Source organism: Lynx rufus, unplaced genomic scaffold (genome assembly GCF_022079265.1).
Source record: "Lynx rufus isolate CCGP_SWC_20201006 ecotype Redwood Valley unplaced genomic scaffold, mLynRuf1.p SCAF_6, whole genome shotgun sequence".
Lineage (NCBI taxonomy): Eukaryota > Metazoa > Chordata > Mammalia > Carnivora > Felidae > Lynx > Lynx rufus.
The window spans coordinates 105,540,478-105,563,817 of NW_025814878.1; the positions used below are offsets into that span (position 1 = coordinate 105,540,478).

Below are 23,340 nucleotides of genomic sequence, written 5' to 3' on the forward strand. Positions count from 1 at the left end.
TAAAAATAAACTTAAAAGAAAAATACTGAGACGTGTAAAAAGAGATGTGTACAAATATGTACAGGGTGTTTTTTGCACTCGAGTTTATTATAGGAAAAAGCCCTCAAGTACCCATTTCTAATTTCATTAACAAAGCAATCAAATAAATCATGGCCTGAACTTACTATCAAAATACAGCAGTTAAAAGAATGATGATTTATATATACTGTCAGAGAACGATCTCCAAGACAAATTGTTAAATGGAAAAAAGCCACAACTGCAATATATACAGTATAATTTCATTCCTGTTGCATATCCATAATTAGAAATAACTAATATATATAACACATTATACATATATAACATGTATTATATATAAAATATGTATTTTATAATATGTATAATATATACGTTATATATAACATACATATTACATAAATATATGTTATATATAACATATATATGTGTAAGTTATATATGTAAATCATATATATACTATATGTTATATATTAATATACTATACATAAATACATATAACATATATATTATGTATAACATATATATTATGTATAATATATATGTTATATGTATATTGTATATATATTTTAATTGTTTTAAATGTTTATTTTATTTTATTTTTGGGGGAGAGAAAGAGTGAGAGTGGGGGAGGAGCAGACAGAGAGAGAGAGAGAGAGAGAGAGAGAGAGAGAGAGGGAGGGAGACACAGAATCTGAAGCAGGCTCCAGGCTCTGAGCTGTCAGCACAGAGCTTGATGCGAGGCTCGAACCTGCAAGATGTGAGATCATGACCTGAACCAAAGTTGGACACTCAACCGACTGAGCCACCCAGGCACCCCTAATATATACATATTTTTTAATGTTTATCTATTTATTTTCAAGAGAGAGCACAAACGGCGGAGGGGGGGGGGGGAGAGAAAGAGAGAGAGAGAGACAGAGAGAGACAGAATCTGAAGTAGGCTTCAGGCTGAGTTGTCAGCACAGAGCCTGACATGGGGCTCGAACTCACAAACCATGAGATCATGACCTGAGCCAAAGTTGGATGCTCAACAGACTGAGAGCCACCCAGGCACCCCAGAGGTAACTAAAAGTTTTTAAACTAACACAGCATTGATTTCAATCTCTGGAGTATTCACGTCAAAAAGAAAGTCTTAAAATAGAACTCAGCTTTTTAAAAAGAGATCAAGTTTTCAAGTTTTTTAAAAAACCAAGAAACTAAACAAACTCTCCTTACTAGAAATAAGAGGTTCATTCTTCCACATTAGAGCTTTATATTTCCACACAGAGTATGTTTACCCCTCTGCTTGATGTATTACTCATGGCTTAGTAACTCATCTGAAGACTCAGTGTTTGGTTGAAAATTTTTTTACATATATAAATATAGTTCTGCAAGTACTTTATTTATATAGATTACCTCATTTTATCATAACTACTCTGGGAGGAAGGAAAAACAACTCCATAGCCCTAAAAAATCATTGAAGAGACTTCTAATGTTCAGCCACAGAGTTTGCATCTCTTCCAGACACCCTGTTTTGTAGTTGGACAGAGAGGCCTTCTGATTAGTCCTGACTAAAGGGACAGGGGCAGGGTGGCTAATCCCGACCTGGTGCAATTTCTTTGCTGGGCAAGACCCTCTGGCTCTACTCTTCCCTTGCTGTGCTGGACCCTAAAAAGCATGATGCTAAGTTTATGGAGATGTAACATGCTATTAAACAACTAACCAGAGCAGAACCCTCCACTCACTGCCCTCACTGATCTAAACGGGTCACACAGTCTGAGTAATGTATTTTGGATAGTTAAAGTCTTCAAAAATGTAGGGTTGTTTATTAGTTTTAGCATAACTTCATCTGTCAAGACCAACAGAATCAGAGTTAAAAAAAAAAAAAAAGTTAAACCTGAGCAAAGCCATTTAATAGTTTACAGTAAAGCATCATAAGGTACTACCTGGAAACACACGCTAAGAATATTCCTGATGGGAGCATTAACTCCCAACCATAACCTTTGGTTATCTATAACATTCACACAATAAGTTTTTAAATAGTTAAAAAAAATAAAATAAAATGTTGTGAGGGCTCATGGCTGACTCACTCAGATGAACATGAAACTCTCGATCTCGGGGTCATGAGTTTGAGTCCCATGCCAGGTGTAGAGATTACTTAAATAAATAAAAATCTAATAATAATAAAAAAGTTCTCAATTTAACTATACAAAGAAAACAATGGAATTAAACCTAACTTCTTTACATCTAACAGAAGCGTTAAACTCAAAATTTATACCACACTAAGTATTTCATATTCTACTAATATTTTTATTTTTCTTAATGGTTATCAAATGGCAAAATAGAGTTATGATCAAAATCAGCACTAAGATTATTGCCTCTAAGAACAACCATCTCTATTTCGAAAGGAATAACAAGTGTTAAAATTTTTTTCTAATGTTTATTTATTTTTGAGAGAGAGTGCAGTGCAAGTGGGAAAGGGGCAGCGAGAGGGGGACTGAGGATCCACAGCGGCTCTGTCCTGACAGTGGCGAGCCCCAATGTGGGGCTCAAATCCACGAACTGTGAGATTATGACCGGAGCCAGAGTCAGACGCTCAAGTGACTGAGCCACCCAGGTGCCCCAACAAGTGTTAAATTTGACTATACTTTTCCTAATAGCTAACTAAGTACAGACAAATATCATAAATATTAGCCTACTGCCTGACAACAGATAGCTTCTTCTGACAAAAATAATTTATGACCTACACAAGTTTAGAAATTATGAACCAGTAACTGCAGAAAAACCAACCTAAATCGCTTCACAAATCCCCTTCCTACGAACCACACATAAAAGACTCCTGAATATCATTTTTTCTAGTTTAAGAAAATCTCTATCCTATACACATAAACCACTTTTATCTCTCAAGGATCTAGTTTAGAAACTCACCTAGAATTCCAATAACTATATTTCATCTTTCCAAGTGATAGGCTCCATGTCATTTTACCAGGGCACTGGGTTTTCTAGGAATACATGAGACATGGGACTAACAAGGAGACGTTCATCCCCAGGACCCCAGCATGGCCATTTACTAAGAGTTTACCTTGTGCTAAAAATATTGGAAAGCAATACACAAAGGATCTCATTTACTTTCTCAACAACTGTGTAATTAAAGAATTTGGCTGGCTTTTGTCCTAGTTTCTGGGAGGGAACTCTAAATCCTTAGAATTTCCCCTGTGACAGGAGTATCTTTGTTATTATGCTGCCCCTCCCACCTGATAGTTTATTATACTAATGAATGACACAGAGTGGGGATTGGCTATTCCAGAAAGACAAACCATATGAATGGAGCGTTGGGGCTTTCAGCCACGTAATATTAGCCCTACCTCTGGGAAGGGAAGTGGAGCTGGACATTAAGTCCTGTGGGCAATGATTCGGTTAGTCATGTCTACCTAATGAAACTCCAATAAAAATTCTGGGCACCAAGGCCTGGGTGAGATTCCCTGGTTGCCAATACTGTTTGTGTACTGCCATGCATTAATGTGCCAGGAAGATAATGTGCCCCTGAGGACAACAGAAGCTTTGCATTCAGAAATCTTGCCTATGTATCTCTTTGGCTGATTCTGATTTGTATCCTTTTGCTGTGATAAAACTTCAGTCTTAAGTACAGCATTTTCCTCAGTTCTAGGAGTTGTTCTAGTGAATTATGCAATCTAAAGTAGTCTGTGGAGACACCCAAAATTTGCAGCCAGCTGATCAGAATTGAGGGTGTCCCTGAAAATCTCTAAACTTGCAGTTGTATCTTGGATAGTCTTGTTGTGAAGGACAGAGCCTTTAACCTGGAGTGTGGCCAACTTCAGGTAACAGAAAAGTTTAGAAAGAGCTGTTAAGAGTGTGGTCCAAATTTAGGCCCTATAGGGCCCTTTATAGATTAAATTTTTCTCTCCCACCCCAGGCTACTTATCTGTCTATATGCAGGTCACCAGACGCTGCTTTCTTTCTTCCACAGTTCAGATAATTGGCCAATCTGCCTCCTCTTTCTGGCTGCCACATTCTAGCCTGTACTTTCTGGTTTCTTCTCCCTGTAAGGCTAGCTAGAAGATAGATTTTCCAAACTTTCCCAACACACACCCACTGTAGTTTTTGTTGTTTGTCCCTCATACTGATTCTCTTCCTCAAACTAGCACATCATCTCCTTTTCATTTCGTCTCCAGTTCTTACTGCTGGTCCGAAAGGAGAAATAAATGTATGCATCCTTTGACCTAGAAATTTTACTTTTAGGAATGTATCCTGTGGATCTACATCTATATATGCACAAAGACATACAAAGATATTCAGTGCAGTATTATTTATAATACTAGAAACAACCGAAATGTCTATTAATAGAAGGCTAGTAAATAAAGGATAGGATATTCATTCAATAATAATCAGCCATTAAAAAAAGACAAAGTGAGCATGTTCTCTCTATATATAATATTATATAACAATTTTAAGGACAAATTTTAAATAAGATAAGCAAGGTGGAAACAGTTTATGTCATATTCTAGCATTTACTGAATAATATATAAATGCTTGCATTGGGAAGAATACATAGAAACTACTAGCAGTGATCACTTCTGGATAAGAAAACAGGGAAATTAAGGGATGGAGAAGGAAGGTTATTTTTCATGGCATACACTTTTGTACCTTTTGAAAGATACAGCCAAATGTATGTTTTCTGTCTATTATTATAAAATGTTTTTTCTAATGTTTATTTATTTTGAGAAAAAAAGAGAGAGCAAGCAGGGGAGGGGCAGAGAGAGGGGGACACACAATCCCAAGCAAGCTCTGCACCATAAGCGCAGAGCCCGATGCTGGGCTAGAACTCACAAACTGCAAGACCATGAACTGAACTGAAATCAAGAGTCGGATGCTTAAATTCATTTCACTACAGTGTGACGGTTTAGGTTAATCTATTCATCCCAGTTCTGGATATTCTAATTGTATAGTTAGAGGACGTATATGATCAATGAAAAGGAAGGCACCATCAGTAGGAGAACACCTCATGTTGTGAGGAGAAAATTTTTACTTTGTTGACATCTAAAGACAGTCAAGGGTATAGGAAGGGTATATTAAGGACAGAAACACAAAGAACAGCCTCAGCTATTGCTTTTCAGAAATTGACTTCAGGGCGCCTGGGTGGCTCAGCCAATTAAGTGTCCTACTTCTTGTGGGTTTGAGACCCACGTCAGGCTCTGTGCTGACAGCTCAGAGCCTAGAGCCTGGAGCCTGCTTCGGATTCTGTGTCTCCCTTTCTCTCTACCTGTCCCCTATTGGCACTCTGTCTCTGTCTCTGTCTCTCTCTCAAAAACAAATAAACATTAAAAAAAAAAAAAAAAGACAGTAAGATACTTCTTACTTGATCTTCTGGTAATGGAAGATCCAGAACTCTTTGACAATTTAATGAAGGCCTCCATATAAAGCATTCAAACCTGTACCTAACCTCTTCTCCTCTGGATGGACCCACACAGACATATATGAAATTCCTGGAACTAACAAAATTCCTGAACACTGTGCCTATGGTTAGAAGATTAAATGAGATGGCAATAAATTCATAAGAGAGATCAATGTGTTGTGTACATGTAGCACCAGCTGCCCTATTAATTAATGGGCTGGGTATAACTGAATATTTGAAGTTAAGAATCTCAAGTGGGAAGGATTTTTTGTACATAATCACGAATAACATCTCCCAAAGTAGCTGGCTTACGATAAACAGGATATTGCCACTGGACAGGTATGGAAATGGGCAAAAATTAGAAATACTCAAGCAATTTAACTCACATAGGAATAGCAAATTAATACCTTTAAAACTGTCCTCCGTACTTTGAACAACGTAATAGACATTTCCTCAACAAATATTTGCTGAGCATCTAATACGCATGAGACTTTTATAAGTGCCAAGCATCTCCCATCAGGAAAGAGTACCTTACAGACTAGTCTAACCAAGGATAATGAGGGAGTAAAGGATTCAGGCCAAGTTCACAATACTGTCACCAAAAGCTCTGTCTCCAGCCCAAATACTTTTATTTAATATTCTTTGCCGTACTTTGTAGTACAGAAGACAGTACTGGAATGTAACTTGATTTTCTGCTTAGGAAACAAGAGCCTTACTGGGTAATTACTATTACTGCTAGTAGTAGTTCCCAGATTTCTGAGTTTCAAGGGCCAGTAGAATGACCACAAAAAGGGCTGTTTTTTTTTTTTCCTAAAAATATGAAAAAGCAAAACTACCTGGTTCACTGCCTTCACTTCATATGCTAATATTTTAATAATAAAGGACATCTCTCAAAATTTAGGAACTGAACAAATTTAGTTGCAAGAGAAACAGAACATTTTTCCTATTTTTCCCCCCTCATTTTACTGAACATGAGTGAAAAATTCATAACAGACAAATATATGAGAATCAGTGTAAAGTAAAATGAAAAGATCATGGAGTTAAGAGTCCAAGGGACCTGGTTTCAATTTTTATGACTGCAGGTTAAGTCACTTAACCACTCTGAGCCTCAGTTTCCTCAGGGATATTATCTCAGAAGTTTATGGAAAGATTAAACGTAACTTTACATGAAGTACTTGGCATTAAATCTGGCACCTAGAAGGTGTTCAACAAACATAAGCAACTTTCTTTGTTAAAATAAATATTGGGACTTTCACTTCCGGTTGTAACAGAACCAGACTCCTACTGTACACAACCACAAAACTATATGAATACATGAGGATCTCCCACTCAGGGTGTGAATTCCCACCTGTGGCACAATGAGCTAGAATCTAAGTGTTGCAGGAAGGTCCCACTGAGCTGAGACTAGATCAATGTTTGGAGCAGATAAAACAGCTAGCGGCCTTGAGTCAGGGTACCAGAGAGGGAATATGTGCAAATCAAGTAACCAGGAAGGGACAGAAGTGTATGTGGGGGTCACCTGTGGATGAGTTCTTGGCTAAGGGCTGGGCTGCACATGCAGAGTTTATTTACCAGACTTGTCTCCAAGGTTACCAGAGAATGGCCACTATGGAATCAAAAGTGGCACAGAGATATTTGAGGTCCAGTAAGCAGTGCTAGAGAACTGTGGAGTTTCAGTCAAGACAGACACCCAGCTGATTTAGCACAAGGGCCATGACCATGCATCTTTTTTTTTTTTTAAGTTTATTTATTTTGAGAGAGAGAGAGCATGCATGCACGAGAGAGGGGGAAGGGCAGAGAAAGAGGGGGAGAGGTTCTGAACTGTTAGTGCAGAGCCCGATGCAGGGGCTCAAACTCACAGAACTGTGAGATCATGACCTGTGCCAAAATCAAGAGTCAGATGCTTAACCAACTGAGCCCCCATGACCATGCATCTTAAAGTAAGCCTTCTTCTTTTAGATCTGCCCTAACAAGGGTGGGGGAAGGCCACCATAGCCCAGAATAGCATATGAAGCCCAAATGGGGGAAGGAGGGCAATTATGCAGAGCTGGATGGCAACGGCAACAGTAGCAAAAGAATGGCTGCATACAAGGAAGTGATCAAATAAGTACATATATTTAGGATAATGAGAATCAGATTCATCAGAGAAGTTACAAATATGCAAAGGGAGAAAACGAGAGAAGCCTGTGGTATTGGATTGGAACTGGAGAGATTATTGTAAATGCCTGGTTTTCAATATTTCTTTCAGTATGTTATCTATAGACAGATATAAAATATAGATCCACTGAGAGGGCCTGGGATTAGTGACATACCAATAGCAACAAGCACACCTAGTATCTTATTTCTTAACACTAATCTCTACTAAAATGGAACCAGGCTCCTTAGAGAAATGATTACTTTCAGGTCTAGAGCAGAGGAAAGTCCAAGACGTGACCTAAACATCTCTGTTGGAACAAGCAATTGTTCAAAGAACGATGAGGACATGAAAATAACAAAGCCTGAAGGGACTCCCAAGAGTCAAAGCTAGAACTATTCGAGCACAGGAATAATGGGCCTCCATGCATACATACTGATATAAACAAATGAATAAATTGAATGTGTGATAGGGAACAGGATATTTAATAGCTTAGAGTACCTTCCCACAAAATACTTATTGATTATAAAGAGTAAAAGAGTAACTTCACAGTAGAGAAGTCTTGTAGACATCACCTTAATCAAGTGATCAAAACTAACATCACCATCTATCAAACAAATCAAAATCACATACCACTTGGTAAGGTATAATGAAAACATGTGAGTTCTGTGATATTCCTGTGAAAGATGCAACCTGAGTCCAATCATAAAGTGAATCAGATAGACCAAACGGGCAGACATTTAAAAAATAACTGGCTGGTAATCTTCAAAAGTATCAAGATCATGGAAAAAAAACCCTGAGAAAACATTCCAGACTGAAAATGAAAAGATACAACATTCAAATACAAGTGTTGGAACTGGATCCCTTTGCTACAAAAGGACATTACTGGAACAAGTGTATCTCAGTTTCCTCATCTGTACATCATGAAGTAGATTTATTGCTTCCAATATCAATAGAGAACTCAAAGAAGTTTTTATAAAGACAAACAAAAAACTAGAACAGTATTTCAAAATACAAAAAGATCTCCATTGGTATTCTGACCATGCTTATAAAGAAAGACAACCATAGACATCTATAGTCCTTAACCAAAATTGAATTCATTAAATTTTAAGGAAAAAGTGTTAAGGAAAAAAATGTTACATAATGCCTCTATAAATTGTACAATCACACAACGCAATATTTAATCTAGCAATATCAGCTGATATGGACAGAAGTCAAGATTTTATTAAACAGAGAAAGGAAAATTTAGCCCAGTATATATAACACATATTCCCTTTTGTATGTGTGGTTGCATATATGTGTAAGATAGCCATATATACGGGCCTGCATATGCAGAGGAAATTTCTGGAAGGATACATAGGAAACTGTTGACAACAACTAGTTCTGTGAAATAGGAATAGATGGTCTTAAAGGAAATAGGACACTTTCCTCTCCATCTTCTACTTGTACACTCAGTTCTCAACAAGAAATAACAAAAAAAAAAGGTAAAGTTATCCTTGGCAAGTAAGTACGTATAGCACCCAGATAATGGTTTCTAACTACCATTCCTACCTTAAATGAAACTCCTGGTAGAAATGGCTGATTCTAGATGTGGATCGGAGTTAAGTACAAAGTGAGCTGCGGACATCTTGTGCCAGAAAGCAAAGAAGTACTCAAAAACTAAGGCAGCAATGTGCAAAGGACGATACTAGTGTGATAGGGATCCCACCGCCCAAATGTGAGATACCTTGAACATTAGTAAGAGACACCGGAACTAAAGAAACTAACAAGAAAAGCAAAGAAGTTATTACAAGAGCCAGGGCAGCAGTTAATTACAGGGGAGGGAGAAAGCATACAGTGGTTTGCTGGAATGCTGATGATGTTCTATTTCTTGACCTGGAAAATAATTACATGAATATCTGTTTCATTATTAGTTAAGAGACCATACATATTTGTTGTGTCCACTTCTTAATATGTATGTATTTCCCTAATTTAAAAACAAAAACATAAGGTGTCAGGGGAAAAAAGGTAAAAACAGGCTTTTAGAAAGAAAATTACAGTATGTTACCTGCAAGAGTATGTAGGTTCTCCTACTTTAAAAACACGACCACAAAGATGAGAAGGTTTGTTTGCTTGCTCAAGTTTTGGAAATCCAAACGCAGGATCTTCACCACAAAGGTACCATTCCATTGGTCCCAACAAAAGATGCTGTGCCAGCATGTCTTCCTTCTGTGGAAAAGGGTTGGGACCCCTGCAGTAGATTTTGGGTACATAGTGGGCTAAATGCTGGTACACTTCTCTAGTGAGGTCAGTTGCTTGCAGCCATTTCTTTAAAAAAGAAAAAAGAAAAAGTAGGTTTACACAATGTCAAACTGCTCATTTGAATAAACCCACTCTCTATTCTTTTAGGCACAAAAATAAGGATAAAAAGAGTCCTATAAATTATTTCGTTGGCATCACTCATAACTGTATACTCTTTCCAAAAAGGGCAAAATTCATTAGAACTTGATAAAAATGCCAAGTATTTCAGAATTCTACTTAAAGTAAAACGATCCCCTCTCCTCAAAATGACTCTTAAAGCAATCTTCTGTAGGCAGTTCACATGCAAATGACCACCACAGATCATCATGACACTAGCCATTGAGCCCATCTGACTTCCTTTCTACTGCTTTGCTCAAATGATATACTGATTGTCTTTTGAATTCTCTTGTCAGTTTGCTGATAGGAAGAGTATGCAGTGAACATGAATAGCCAATATGCCACTTACACTTCTCATGGATTAATAACCAGTCTCATGAGTATCAGTCTACAAGAGGCTTTGTTCTATCAATTATGCCTTCTTTCCCTGATCAAACTCTCTATAAGCCCTTTTCCCTTCGCTCTCCCTGATGGAAACAAACAAAAGCCACTTTTCTGTTCTAAACTTTTATGTCCAACTACCTGAATAATTATACTTAGATATCTAACAGATACTGTGATATCATGATTTATAGTAAGAAATATATATTTGGTCTTCTTCCCATTCCTGGCACAGAGCTCCTAAAATTTCTGAAATTTCCTAAGTGGTAAGTGATATAAAGATGAAAGGAGTATCTTTTATTATTCATAACAATTTCCTTTCAACCAAGCTAGAGCTGAGGTTAATGAGGTGACTTTTGGAAAAACCCTAAAGATGGACAGCTGGTTACCAGAGGGAACGAAACATGTGATAAGGTTGGAAATTACAGCTCCCACCCCCAAACTTGGGGAGGGGTGAGGGGCTGGAAGATGCACTTAAATCATTAATGGCCAATGATTTAATCAATTGCACTTATGTAATGAAGCCTCCATAAGAAAATGTCTATATGTCGGGGTTCAAAGAGCTGCCGGGTTGGTGAACACTCGTAAGTACTGGTGCATTCAGAGACAGCATGGTAGTTCTGTTCCCCTTCCCACATACCTTGCTCTACGCATCTCTTCCATCTGCTATTCCTAAGCTACAGAATTTTACAATAAGCCAGTAATCTAGTAAATAAACCATTTCCCTGAGTACTGTGAGCCCTTCTAGCAAATTATTGAACTCGAAGGCAGGGTCATGGTAACCCTCGATTTGTAGCCAAGTCAGACAGAAGTTCTGGGCAACCTGAGGACCCACTGCTTGTGACTGGCAGCTTAAGTAGTGGGGGGCAGTGTTGTGGGACTGAGCCCTTAACCTGTGGGATCTGATGCTAACTCCAGGTGCATAGCGTCAGAAGTGAATTGAATTGTAGGACACCCACTTGGTGTCTGTAGAGAATTAGGGAATGGCTAGGTATGGGGGGAAAAACTCACATTTGGTGACCAGAAGCATTGGTAAGTGTAGAGAGAAACGGAAGAAACAGCTACTCCTGATTCAAACACCAACTCACTATGTGTAAAACTGAACTCATGATCTCCACTATCCTTTCTCAAAAACCAGCATTTTCCCCACTTCCCTATTTTACATACCAGCATCTACCTAAGTATCCACACCAGGAAAACCTGAAAATCTTCCTTCTTCCTCAACCCGACATCCAATTAATCATGTCTTGTCTACTAGGCTTCCTAAATAATCTGATGAATCCATCTCATTTCTTTATCTATCCATCTCCACAGGCACTACCTCTGCTACTCTATCCCAAAACCCCCACTCCCATCTTTCACCATTATTAATGCAAGAAGGTCCTAACTGGTCATTTCCACTAATCTTGCCCTTGTACAGTCCATTTTCCAGCCTCCCTACCAGCATGATTCTTGCAAAGTGTCAATGAGATCATGTCATTCAGCTTCCCCTTGTATTTAGCATCCAGTCAATTCCCTCAACGTGGTTTATAAGGTCTTTTGTCTTGTATCATACTTGTTTCCTCCTCCTGACTTGTACTGCTTCTCTCTCTGCTTTTCAGGCTACTTTCTACTCATTCTTCAGTTCTCAGTTTATGTTTCACTTTCTCTAAGATGCCTTTCTCAGCCCATTCCTCACTCTCTCTGCCTTTCCCACTTCCCCTGGGTCTAACACATAACCTGGCTGCAGTGGGCATTTAGTAAAATCTGTTACCTGAATGACTATAAATATGTTTATACTACTCACTGTCCTATAACATTGACACTGCAGAAAGATGCTGTATGTAGCTTTAATGAAAGCAGAGATAAACTAGATCCAGGCCTGCAGTCTCTAAAAACCAAACCAAATAAGCCCTAGATAAGGCATCCTTCAAACTACCTCCTTTCTTTTCCCTTTGTGTTTCCTTACATCTTAAGTCTTTCCCCTATATTGTCATTTATCCCTGCCAATTCTGCAGTGTTTCTTTGTCCCCCATGTTGCTTTGTGTAATTGCAACTTATTCTGGCTCTCAACCAGGTAAGCATTTAAAATCAGAATACATGAAAGCACTCACTTCTACAAAAATGCAGTTAACTGAACTGCTAACTCATAGGTCCAATGTTTACCTATCGATTACAACTAAAGTTCATGTACATCCTTGTTAAGAGTTTACATTCTAGTAAGGTCTAACACCATAAGACAACAGGATAAGGTCTTCGTTTTAACTATTACTTGTACAATCTTTACCCACTCCCTTCCCTCTAAAAATAACTACATGTAGATATTTTAAATATACATGAGGACATATATATTAACTTTCTAATCAACCTCATATTTTCATGTGTACTAAAAATGTAAAAACTTTGTTAGTAAGTTAAGGGATTGAATTGAAGCTTGTAACAACACAGTGGAAAAACTTTTCACCCCTAAAGTGAAACTATCTTTTCCAAATGTTACCAACTTAGTTGTGTTTGCTTTATGCAACTAAGAGACTAAATTACTCTTAAAACAACAGCGCGGATTAAGGATTCTCTCTCTTTAGAGAAGTAACTTGAAATCAAAATTACACACACACACACACACACACACACACACACACACACACACAGAGTTCCGTAATTATAAAAAGGGCTAGTTAAAAAAAACAGTAGTCAATAGTAAAAGGCAAAGAGGCATCAACCAACAAGCAAACTTGAATCTAATTCTTTGAGCTAAAAAAACATTTTTTTTTTGCCATATCTAAGGGTAAATGTCTAGTTTTTCACCCATTATCAGAAACCCTATTTCAAAACATGAATGAAGATAATCCATTTGTCCTAAGCAATTTAGTGTTTATGGATAAAAAATTAAGCTTTATGATTCAAAGAATTTACTCCTATGATCCTAGGAAGTTATGTTTCAGGCAATTTTAATTTATAATACATTTAAAGCTTTTATTTTAACAACAATTTTTGTTTTTCTTATGTTTTATGTTCCAATTTTTCTTTTCTTTTTTTTTTTTTTTACATTTTTTTAACATGTATTCATTTTTGAGAGACGGAGAGAGAGCACAAGCAGAGCAGGGGCAGAGAGAGAGGGAGACACAAAATCTGAAGCAAACTCCAGGTTCAGAGCTGTCAGCACAGAGCCCCACGCGAGGCTCGAACTCACGGACCACGAGATCATGACCTAAGCCAAAGTCGGACGCTTAACCGACTGAGCCACCCAGGAGTCCCTATGTTCCTATTTTTCTTGAAGCCACTTTTGCAGGATTTTAATCCAGGGAGAATAAAAGGTGATACTTTCTAAAGAAATTATGTGCTCTGTGGCTCCAACAACACTGATAGGTCAAATCTGTTCATAGATTTCTTCCTCCCTCCCTTCCTTCCTTTCTTAGGCTCCATGCCCAATGTGGGGCTTGAACTCATGACCCTCAGATTGAGAGCTGTATGCTGTATCAAATGAGCCAGCCAGGCACCCTTCTATTTATAGATTTCTTGAACAAAAAATTCAGAAACTAATATCAGCTACTAAGAAAAAAAATCAGCAAATTTTATAGACTATGCTATTTTGTATATTATAATATTATGGATGCTATTACATATTTATTAATATATAATACCATAATATTTACCATACAGTATATATAACATAATATCATTACTGTATATAATTTGTACTGATATTATATTACAAATTATTAGTAGAGCATTTCATCCTAAATACAGTTTATAATATATTATTATAAATTATTAAAAAGATATGCATATCTGGCTCAGGAAAAGCAGGCATATGCTCCAAATTTAAAACCACCTAACAGATTTGGGATCTATTATAAGCATTTTTAACTTCATTAAATTTAAACACTTAATATATAAAACAAGAGAATCACATAAGAATTCTATACCAGAAATGTTCAATTAGTGACTGGCAACAATATAGATTGAAAAAAAAAGTTATGAAAAACTGAACAGGAAGAAAAAATTTTTTGGCTGCCTTTCACAATAATGGCTCACATGTATCTCAGAAGAATGAAATCAATAGCTTCTCTTATTAGCTCTAACTAACATAAGCTAACTGTAACTGTTTCCTCATCATGACCAACTATTGAGATTTGTAATTTGACTGCATGTTAATTTGTCCTTCAGACACTGTGGCTGTCAAACCAGTGTGCACAACAAATAAGCACTTATCTTATTAGAAGTCATCCATAAAGGAAGTGAAGAAACTGTCAACTCACTCCACTAAAGTAAACATGTTACGACAACGGACAACGACAACGTTTCCAGGAGCTTTCCTTTTTTGAATGCTAAATTTAAGCCTTGGGATAAAGAGCAAGTGTAATAAACACAAAAATGAAAGACTCCCTAGAGGTTAGCCTTTTATTACAGCATCTGATTATTATTCTAGTCCCCAATTCAAATTGTATCCTTTATGGGTTGTAGGGGGATGGGCTAAATGGGTATGGGGCATTAAGGAATCTACTCCTGAAATCATTGTTGCACTATATGCTAACTTGGATGTAAATTAAAAAGTTAATTAATTGAAAAACATTTTTAAAAATTTTTTTAAAAATTGTATCCTTTAACCATATTTGATTTTGTTTTCAAACAAGGATGATCAACATGTAAGTTAATTATAGAACAACAGTCTCATTAGTACCAAAATGAAGTTTTCAAGACTCTGTTAAGAAAAATCTTAAACAAATCTTATAATTAGAGTTCTAGAAATGAAGTAAAAGCATTCACAAATCAAATACAGAAACTCAATAATAAAAGAGAAAAAAATCTAACTTAAAAATAGTTAAAAGGTCTGAATTGACACTTCCAAAGATGTACAGATGGCCAATAAGCTTATGAAAAGATATTCAGCACCTACAGTCATGAAGGAAATACAAATCAAAACTGCAATGAGATAGCACTTCACACTCAACAGATATTGGAGAAATTCACTGGAACGCTCACATACTGCTGGTGAAAACGCAAAATGATGCAGTCATTTTGGAAAACAGTTCCCCAAAACATTAAGCATAGAATTACCATAGACCCCAGCAATTACATGCCTGGGTATATGCTCAAAAAAAAAACAAAACCAAAACGAAAAACAAAAAAAAAAAAAAAAAAAAAAAACAAAAAAAGAAATGGATGTCCCCACAAAAATGCACACAAACCTTCACAGCAACACGATTCATAATATCCAAAAAATGGAAACAACCCAAATGTCATCAACCGATGATAAATAAAATATGGTATATCCATACAATGGAATATCATTTGGCAATAAAACAAAATGGTGTGTTGATACATACTACAACAAGGACACACCCTGACAACATTTGCTAAGTGAAAGAAACTAGTCAAAAAGACAACATAGTGTTATTATTCCATTCATATGAAATTTCCAGACTAGGCAAATCTATGGAGACAGAAAATAGGTAAGTAATTGTCTAGAGTTCAGGAGTTTAGGGGAAAACGGGAAGTGACTGATAATAGGTATATGATTTTTGGGGGGTGATGAGAATGTTCTAAAATTACGGTGATACACAACTCTATGAATATACTAAAAACCAGTGAATTGAATTTACATATGTAAATTATATACAAAACTGTCAAAATTTTAAAGCAAAAAATATCCAATATAGACATAAAACTCTACATAAAACTTCTATAATGAGAAGGTCTATTCTACTTGGGGAAAAACAATATATATACTTCTTAAGTCACAATCACCCAATGGAGCACATTATAATAATATCTATGGAGCAAAAAATGTAGATAGATTAGACATGCTAGAAAAATCAAAACTTGTGGAATCAATTCTACCAAGAAAAAGAGAAAACTGAGAAGAGAGGACTACTTTAATATCCTAAGCTTATAATTATCGAAAAGAGCACATAACTGCTTTTGTGAAGCAAGCTTGTTAGGATACATACCTTCCTCCTCATAACAGAAATGTAAAAAGCAGTATGTAAATAAAGTGTGGGAAAGATGACACTAAGCTTATTAAGCTATTTTAAATGGATGTGATCCCAGAAATTATCAGTAACAAAGGTCTAAAGGCTGAAATAACTGCTCTGTTTACCCTCTCTAAAATTTGCTTTTAATCTGAGAAAGCTTTTTTAATTCATTTTAATTTGTGATGAAGGGCTGTGCTATAGACCAAGCTGAAAGAACAGTTTTAAGTGTTATGTGGTTTTAACAAATACAGACGATAAACCCCTCACAAAGTAAGGCCAGATTATATAGCTGGAAGAATCTTGTATTTTAATATTAGTTTAAAAATTTTTGATTTTATAATTAAAAAAATTTTTTTGAATGTTTTCATTTATTTTTGAGACACAGAGAGACAGAGCATGAGCAGGGGAGGGGAAGAGAGAGGAGGAGACACAGAATCTGAAGCAGGGTCCAGGCTCTGAGCTGAGCACAGAGCCCGACGCGGGGCTCGAACTACAGACTGTGAGATCATGACCTGAGCTGAAGTCAGACGCCCAACAGACTGAGCCACCCAGGTGCCCCTTAATTTTATAATTTTAATTTTAATATCCTAGTAGTCTTCTTTTGGGAATTTTATTGGCCTTTAGACCAAAAACTTTTTCATCGTATTGTTCAGAAAGCCATTTAAAAGTAAACAGAGCAAATGTAAAATGTAGCTCAGACTGGGATTGTCACAAACTCAAATTAAGTCCAAATTAATACATTTCAATTGCTTTTCCCTTAATTTCTCCCACTATATCTGCTTGAGAATTTCACTACACAGGAATTATTACATTGGTCTCTAGTACCAGTTTTAGAACTGGTTTCCACAACAAGTTGGAGAAACTCCAATCACTTGATAGCTTTCAGGGTTGGAGAAACGCAATCACTTGCACTTTCAGAGCTGGAAAAATCTGGCACACAGCCTGTAACTCGGAGCCAAGCCACACAAAATTCAGTGGGAATAAAACAACAACAACAACAACAACAACAACAAAACTTTGAGGCAGACAACAAATGTAATGTCAATATGGATACTGACATGACGACATTGGGAAGAGCTGTCACCTTGCCTATTTTACTGCTTCCTTGTAACACTGTTCTCTTTGATAAATGAAAGGCAGATGGGGGCCAAAAATCCTTGGGTTGTTGCAATATTAAGCAGAAAGTAAATGAAAACAGAGCTAAACAAGTTGACTTGAAAAAAAATTCAACAGTCATCGTTCAACCATGTATCACTTTAAACTTTTCACCTCTACTCCTGTCATTGACTTCCACTCTTGACAATTCACACACAGTAACCCCTCACCACCAGCAGCCCCACGGTGCCCCACTAAAATTTTGCTCATAAAGATTATTAACATGTGTTCAAAGGTCACCCCCTCCCTAAAATCAGAGGCCTGAGACGTGAGGCCTAGGTTGTTTTGGTCCATTCATAATTATCCTGGACAGTCTGTTCTAATGAGTGCTCCCTGTCCTTCTTGAGGAAAGATGCCATCAAGTTTATTAAAGTAATCATTTTACAACTCTGCAACTTACACGAGCATATTCCTATGACGCTTTCATTACAGTACTGGGTTTGAACGGTTTACGTTTGGGGGTTAACTGCTCCCCACTGTGCAGTGACCAAACCTCACATTATTAGTTTCTATTTGTTGAAAGTTACTCTCTCAAAGTTATATAACATTTATTTTCCATCCAACTATGCCCAACTCCTAGAAAAATTATTTTTTTTAATCTCCCAGCCTCCACCACTGCTTTCTCACACTCAGTAACATGCCCAGACGCTACTTTCCGCACATTTACCAACGATGTGGACTGACCAAACCTGGGCAAAAACGCACTGACGAGGGAGGCGGGGGGGATACAGGGAAAACAGTGTCGTTTGCATCCTTTGGTGCCTAGGGTAGTCCCAGAAACAAAGTGAGGAACCGGTTAGGGTAGCATGTTCTGGTGGAGGAGGCAATGCTCCACTAATCTGAGGAAAAGGAATTAGGCAGATAAAGCAGGGCGATTACACCCCCAAATCAGGAAGCGTCTTCCTCTCCCCTCTGCCAAGAGCTGGCATAAAGGGCAAAGGCCCCTGTGCTGGGGACTTCTTGGGAGTGGAGGGGTAAGGAGGAATAATGGAAAGGCAGTCGGTTCTCCCAGGCAAAAAGGGAATGTAAAGGCGGCCAGCGGACAGAGCGGCTCTGCGGGCTATTTGAGGATAAAGAAGGAGGGCGAGGGGCAGGCTCGGTGGCCTCCCCGGGCCATTGCCCACACGGCGAGGCTAGAGAGCCCCGCGAGGTCGTTACCCCAAGTCAGAGCTGGGCTGCTCCGAGATTTCCAGGAGTCAGTTCCTCCCCCCGGGCGCGGCCTGCGAGGGCCGGACGTCCCCGCCCGGGTCCCGGCACTCACCCCTGCGGTCTCCTCAGCCGAACATTCCAGCAAACTCCGGTCGATGGCCTGCACCTCGGGCTCCAGCTCCGACGCCATCTTCCCTCCTCTTCCTCCCCAGAGCTGACGCCGCTACCGCCGCCCCGAGGGCCGCGGCCTCGCCACAGCCCCGGCTGCAGAGACTGCCACCCGTGTCCCAGGTAGTCGGTCCGGAGTCGTCCAAGCGGCCGCGGGTGAGGAAGAAGAATAGTGGTGTGAGGTGAGCTGGTTGGAGGGAAGACGGCCTCCTGCGCTCCCTCCCGGGCTCGGCGCCCAAGAGTCAAGTCACTGCCTCGTCCCTGCCCGGGAGAAGGACACAGAAAACCCAGGACCTGGCACTCTCGCTCGCTTCTACCGCGTCCGGCACCGGGAAAGGAGCAATAACACCCAAGAGAGGAAGCAGAGCAGTCTGGGAACTGTAGTCCCTCTTGACCGGACTGGGAAGCAGGTGGAACCCTTCTAGCGTGCCCCCCGAAGGCATTGTGGGAGTTGTAGTCCATCTTCTAACGAGAGCGTGGGCAAATGGCAGATAAGCAGGTGGGGCTTTCCTGTACAACTAGAATCCTGGGAAGAGACTAGCGGAAAGAAGCTCCCACCTAGGAAGAGGCAGAAGAGCACGTCATTGTGGGAACTGTAGTTTTCTTCCCCCCAACTCCGTTTGTTCATGTTTGTATCCCCAGATCCTAGAACGGTGCCTGGCACGTGGTAGATGCGCAAGTACTTTTCAAAGCCTAGCATATGGTAGGCCGACAGATGGTCGCGAAAGAACGAAAGAATTACGTTTTATTCCTACAGTTCTATGACCCTGCCATTCATCGTGCCTTCATCATTTAGACTGTAACCGAGATGGACATTACCCAAATGTTTTGAGATTTTAAAATATATTTAAATATTGTTAAAGAAAAACGTTTACAAGTAATTTAGTTATGACCACTTATCAAAATGTATTATAAATATTGCTGCAAAGGAAAAGGAGCCTACCAATTAAGTCTATCAAGATCCACTCTTGGGGTGCCTGGGTGGCTCAGTCGGTTAAGCCTCCAACTTCGGCTCAGGTCACGATCTGGCAGTTCGTGGGTTCAAGCCCGGCATCGGGCTCTGTGCTGACAGCTCAGAGTCTGGAGCCTGCTTCCAGTTCTGTGTCTCCCATTCCCTCTGCCCCACCCCACTTGCCTCTCTGTCTGTCTCTCTCTCAAAAATAAATAAATATTTTTAAAAAATTTTTAATTTTTTAAAAGAAGATTTACTCTTGTTATGGACATTTTATAAAAATAGATTAGGTACAAAAGAAAATTGTGTTTGATTAGAGGTAATTAGGCTCTTGACTCACAGTTGGATGAGTAGGTTTCTTAGAACCAGTCTTCAGTTCCTTTAGAAGTTATCAGAAAATTTACACATTTTATCAGGCATGCTAATTTACTCCCAGAAGGAGATTGTGAATTACATTAGGCCAAAAAAAAAAAAAAAATCTGATCCAATCCAGGTCTGGACATGTTTTTGTTGTTGTTACTGTTTTTAACAATAATATTAACCATGTGTTTTGTTTGTTTTGCCTCTTTTTAATCAGGAAATAAAAATTACCCATAATCTCATAGTTCAAATAAGTCTTTTATCACTTTTAGAAAGAAAAGTGATATAAGACTAGAAATCCAAACTTAATAGGATTTATTTATTTATTTATTTATTTATTTATTTATTTATTTTTGAAATAAGCTCTCTTCCCAACATGGAGCTTGAACTCACAACCTTGAGATCAAGAGTCACGTGGTCTCTGGTTGAGCCAGCCAGGCACCCATGTAGGAATATTTTAAAAGGAAAAATGACAGGGCACCCAGGTGGGTCAGTTGGTTAAGCATCTGACTCTTGATTTTGACTCGGGTCATGATCTCACAGTTCATGAGTCTGAGCCCCATGTTGGGCTCTGTGCTGTCAGCACAGAGCCTGCTTAGGATTCTCTCTCTGTCCCTCCCCTGCTTGTGCTCTCTCACTCTCTCTCTAAAAATAAATAAACGTTAAAAAAAAAAAGGAAAAATGAATATGACTCTACCTACCCCAAGTCCCTCCTCCCCAAAGAAACCCATTTTTAATACTTTCTTATGACTCTATAGAAAGAAAATATGCATATATCTGCATAGATATCTAGAATGTGGTATCTTGAAATGTTGTTCTATGTGTTACTTTCTTCTTTGCCCAACTTCCTTGCACAGATACACTACCAAGTCAGAGTCAAGCTGGAGGAAAACTGGGATTGTTTCAACCTGGAAGCAAAGATAATGCTTCTTTAAGGGTCCTAATATAGAAATAAAGCTATTAAAATAGATTGTAAAGAAGATTTCTGCTGTTAACAGTATTTCCTTCCATTACTTTTAGACTGACTTTAAAACCTTTTTTAAAAGTTTTTTAATCTTTATTTATTTTTGAGAAAGAGACAGAGTGCAAGTGGGGAGGAACAGAGAGAGAGATAGACACAGAATCTGAAGCAGGCTCAAGTCTCCGAGCCCTACACAGGGCTCAAACTCACAAACCGCAAGACCATGACCTGAGCTGAAGTCAGATGCTTAACTGACTGAGCCACCCAGGTGCTCCTACTTTTAAATTGATTTTAATGTTCTTTTTCTAATAGTTGAGTTGAATGTTTGCTATTAATATTTCTCTTTTATTCCCTCCAATATATACATTTAAGGCAGTGGTTCACAAACTTAAGCATACATCAGAATCACCTGGAGGTCTTGATAAAAATACAGATTTCTAGATTTCCACCTTCAAAATTTCTAATTCAATAGGTTTTAGGTGGAGACAGAAAATTGCATTTCTATCAGGTTCCTGGGTCATAGTGCTGGCCTGGGGACCAACTTTAGAGTCATAGATTTATTATGGCAATACATTTCCATTATATACTGCATTCCACAAATTTTGGTATATAGTAACCTCGTTATCATTCATCGCTAAATATTTTCTATTTTTATTGTGATTTCTTCTTTGACCCATGTAGTATGGTTTAAAATTTTCAAATGTGTATGGCATTGTTATCTTTTGTTACTGCTGTCACATTGTATCATACTGTGGGCAGAGGACAGGGTTTATATGATCTGCTACATTCTTTAGTATAAAAGGACATTCACTGTGGACTAAAGTGTATGAGCAACAAATTCTTCAAAGCCATTATTTCTTCAAATATTATCTTTCTTGCATTCTGTCTATTCTCTCCTTCTGGAACTCCTGTTTGACTTGCTTTTCTATTATCTATTAATCTTTTTCATTTTTCTACACTTTTAACTGTCTATCCTGCATTCTGGGTATATCTTCTGTGTGCAACCTCTCCCTTCAGCTCTGTCTAATCTGATATTGAACTATCTACTGAGTGTTTATTTTCAACAATTTCATGTGTCATTCCTAAAAATTATATTTAATTCATTCCAAACATTCCTGTCATTAAAAAAATTTTTTTTTGTTTAATGTTTATTTATTTTTGAGAGAGAGAAAGAGACAGAGCATGAGCAGGGGAGGGGCAGAGAGAGAGGGAGACAGAATCTGAAGCAGGCTCCAGACTCCCAGCTGTCAGCCCAGAGCCCGATGTGAGGCTCAAAATCACGAACTGTGAGATCATGACCTGAGCCGAAGTCAGACACTCAACCGACTGAGCCACAGGCGCCCCATCAAAGATTCCTGTTCTTCTTTCATAATATCTCGTTACTTATTTATATAAGTGGTTCTAAATCTTTGCCTTATATCTTTAATACTATTTTATTTTATTTTATTTTATTTTATTTTTTATTCATTTTTTTGAGAGACAGAGAGAGAGTGAGCAGGGGAGGGTCAGAGAGAGACACACACACACACACAGAATCCAAACCAGGCTCCCGATTCTCAGCTATCAGCACAGAGCCCGATGTGGGGCTCAAACTCACGAACCATGAGATCATGACATGGGCTGCTTAATCAACTGAGCCACCCAGGCGCCTCTATCTTTAATACCTTTAAATATTCATATTCAGTAGTGTTTATTAGATTGTTGTACTTGTGAAGATCTTGGGAATCTAATCTTACTCTTTGTGTGTGTGTTAATCATTTAAATGATTGTTTTCTTTCTGCTTTGTAATTATGAATTTTGAGATCATCTTCATTTAACATTAGCTGTAGGCAACTTGAGTGGCCTGTGTTGAGAGCATGTACCTTCAAAGTAGCTTTCCATTTGCCTCTGCAAGGCCAAGCATTTTTGAAGCATCATACCCTCAGGACCAGGCACTCTGGGAGGATCATACACATAGAACCAATTTTCATGTCAGTTTCTTGGCTTCTGGTTCCTTAATAACACAAATTGAATTGTGTGGCATTGTCCTGTTTATAAACTTTTTAAAGTTTATTTTTATTTCTTTTGAGGGGGGAGCAGCAGAGAGGGAGGAGAAAGAGAATCCCAAGCAGGCTCCGCGCTGTCAGCACAGAGCCTGATGTGGGGCTCAAATTCATGAACTGTGAGATCGTGACCTGAGCTGAAGTTAAGAGTCAGACGCTTAACCAACTGAGCCACCCAGGCACCCTTGTTTATAAAATTTTAAGGGAGAATAATACTGTCTCCTACTCACAGTCAAGGTAAAAGTTTCCTTGTCATTTCCTCTCAGCAAGTCAGTGAGTG

General features: G+C 38.3%; 1 protein-coding gene across 8 annotated transcripts in view; it reads right to left on the reverse strand.

The window, feature by feature from the left end:
- UBR2 (ubiquitin protein ligase E3 component n-recognin 2) overlaps positions 1-19,116 on the reverse strand; it is a 126,138-nt gene extending 107,022 nt beyond the window's left edge. For 2 of the 8 annotated variants that reach the window (XM_047101343.1, XM_047101344.1), the window contains exons 1-2: positions 18,690-19,103; positions 9,589-9,848 (exon numbers count right to left, since the gene is read on the reverse strand). In XM_047101343.1, the coding sequence (XP_046957299.1) occupies positions 9,589-9,848; positions 18,690-18,767 (338 nt within the window). In that variant the 5' untranslated portion in view covers positions 18,768-19,103. Of the gene's footprint in view, positions 1-9,588; positions 9,849-18,689 lie in introns of all 8 variants that reach the window. The other 6 variants (XM_047101348.1, XM_047101349.1, XM_047101345.1 and 3 more) reach the window with 5 other exon arrangements.
- Between the last annotated feature and the right edge of the window lie 4,224 nt (positions 19,117-23,340).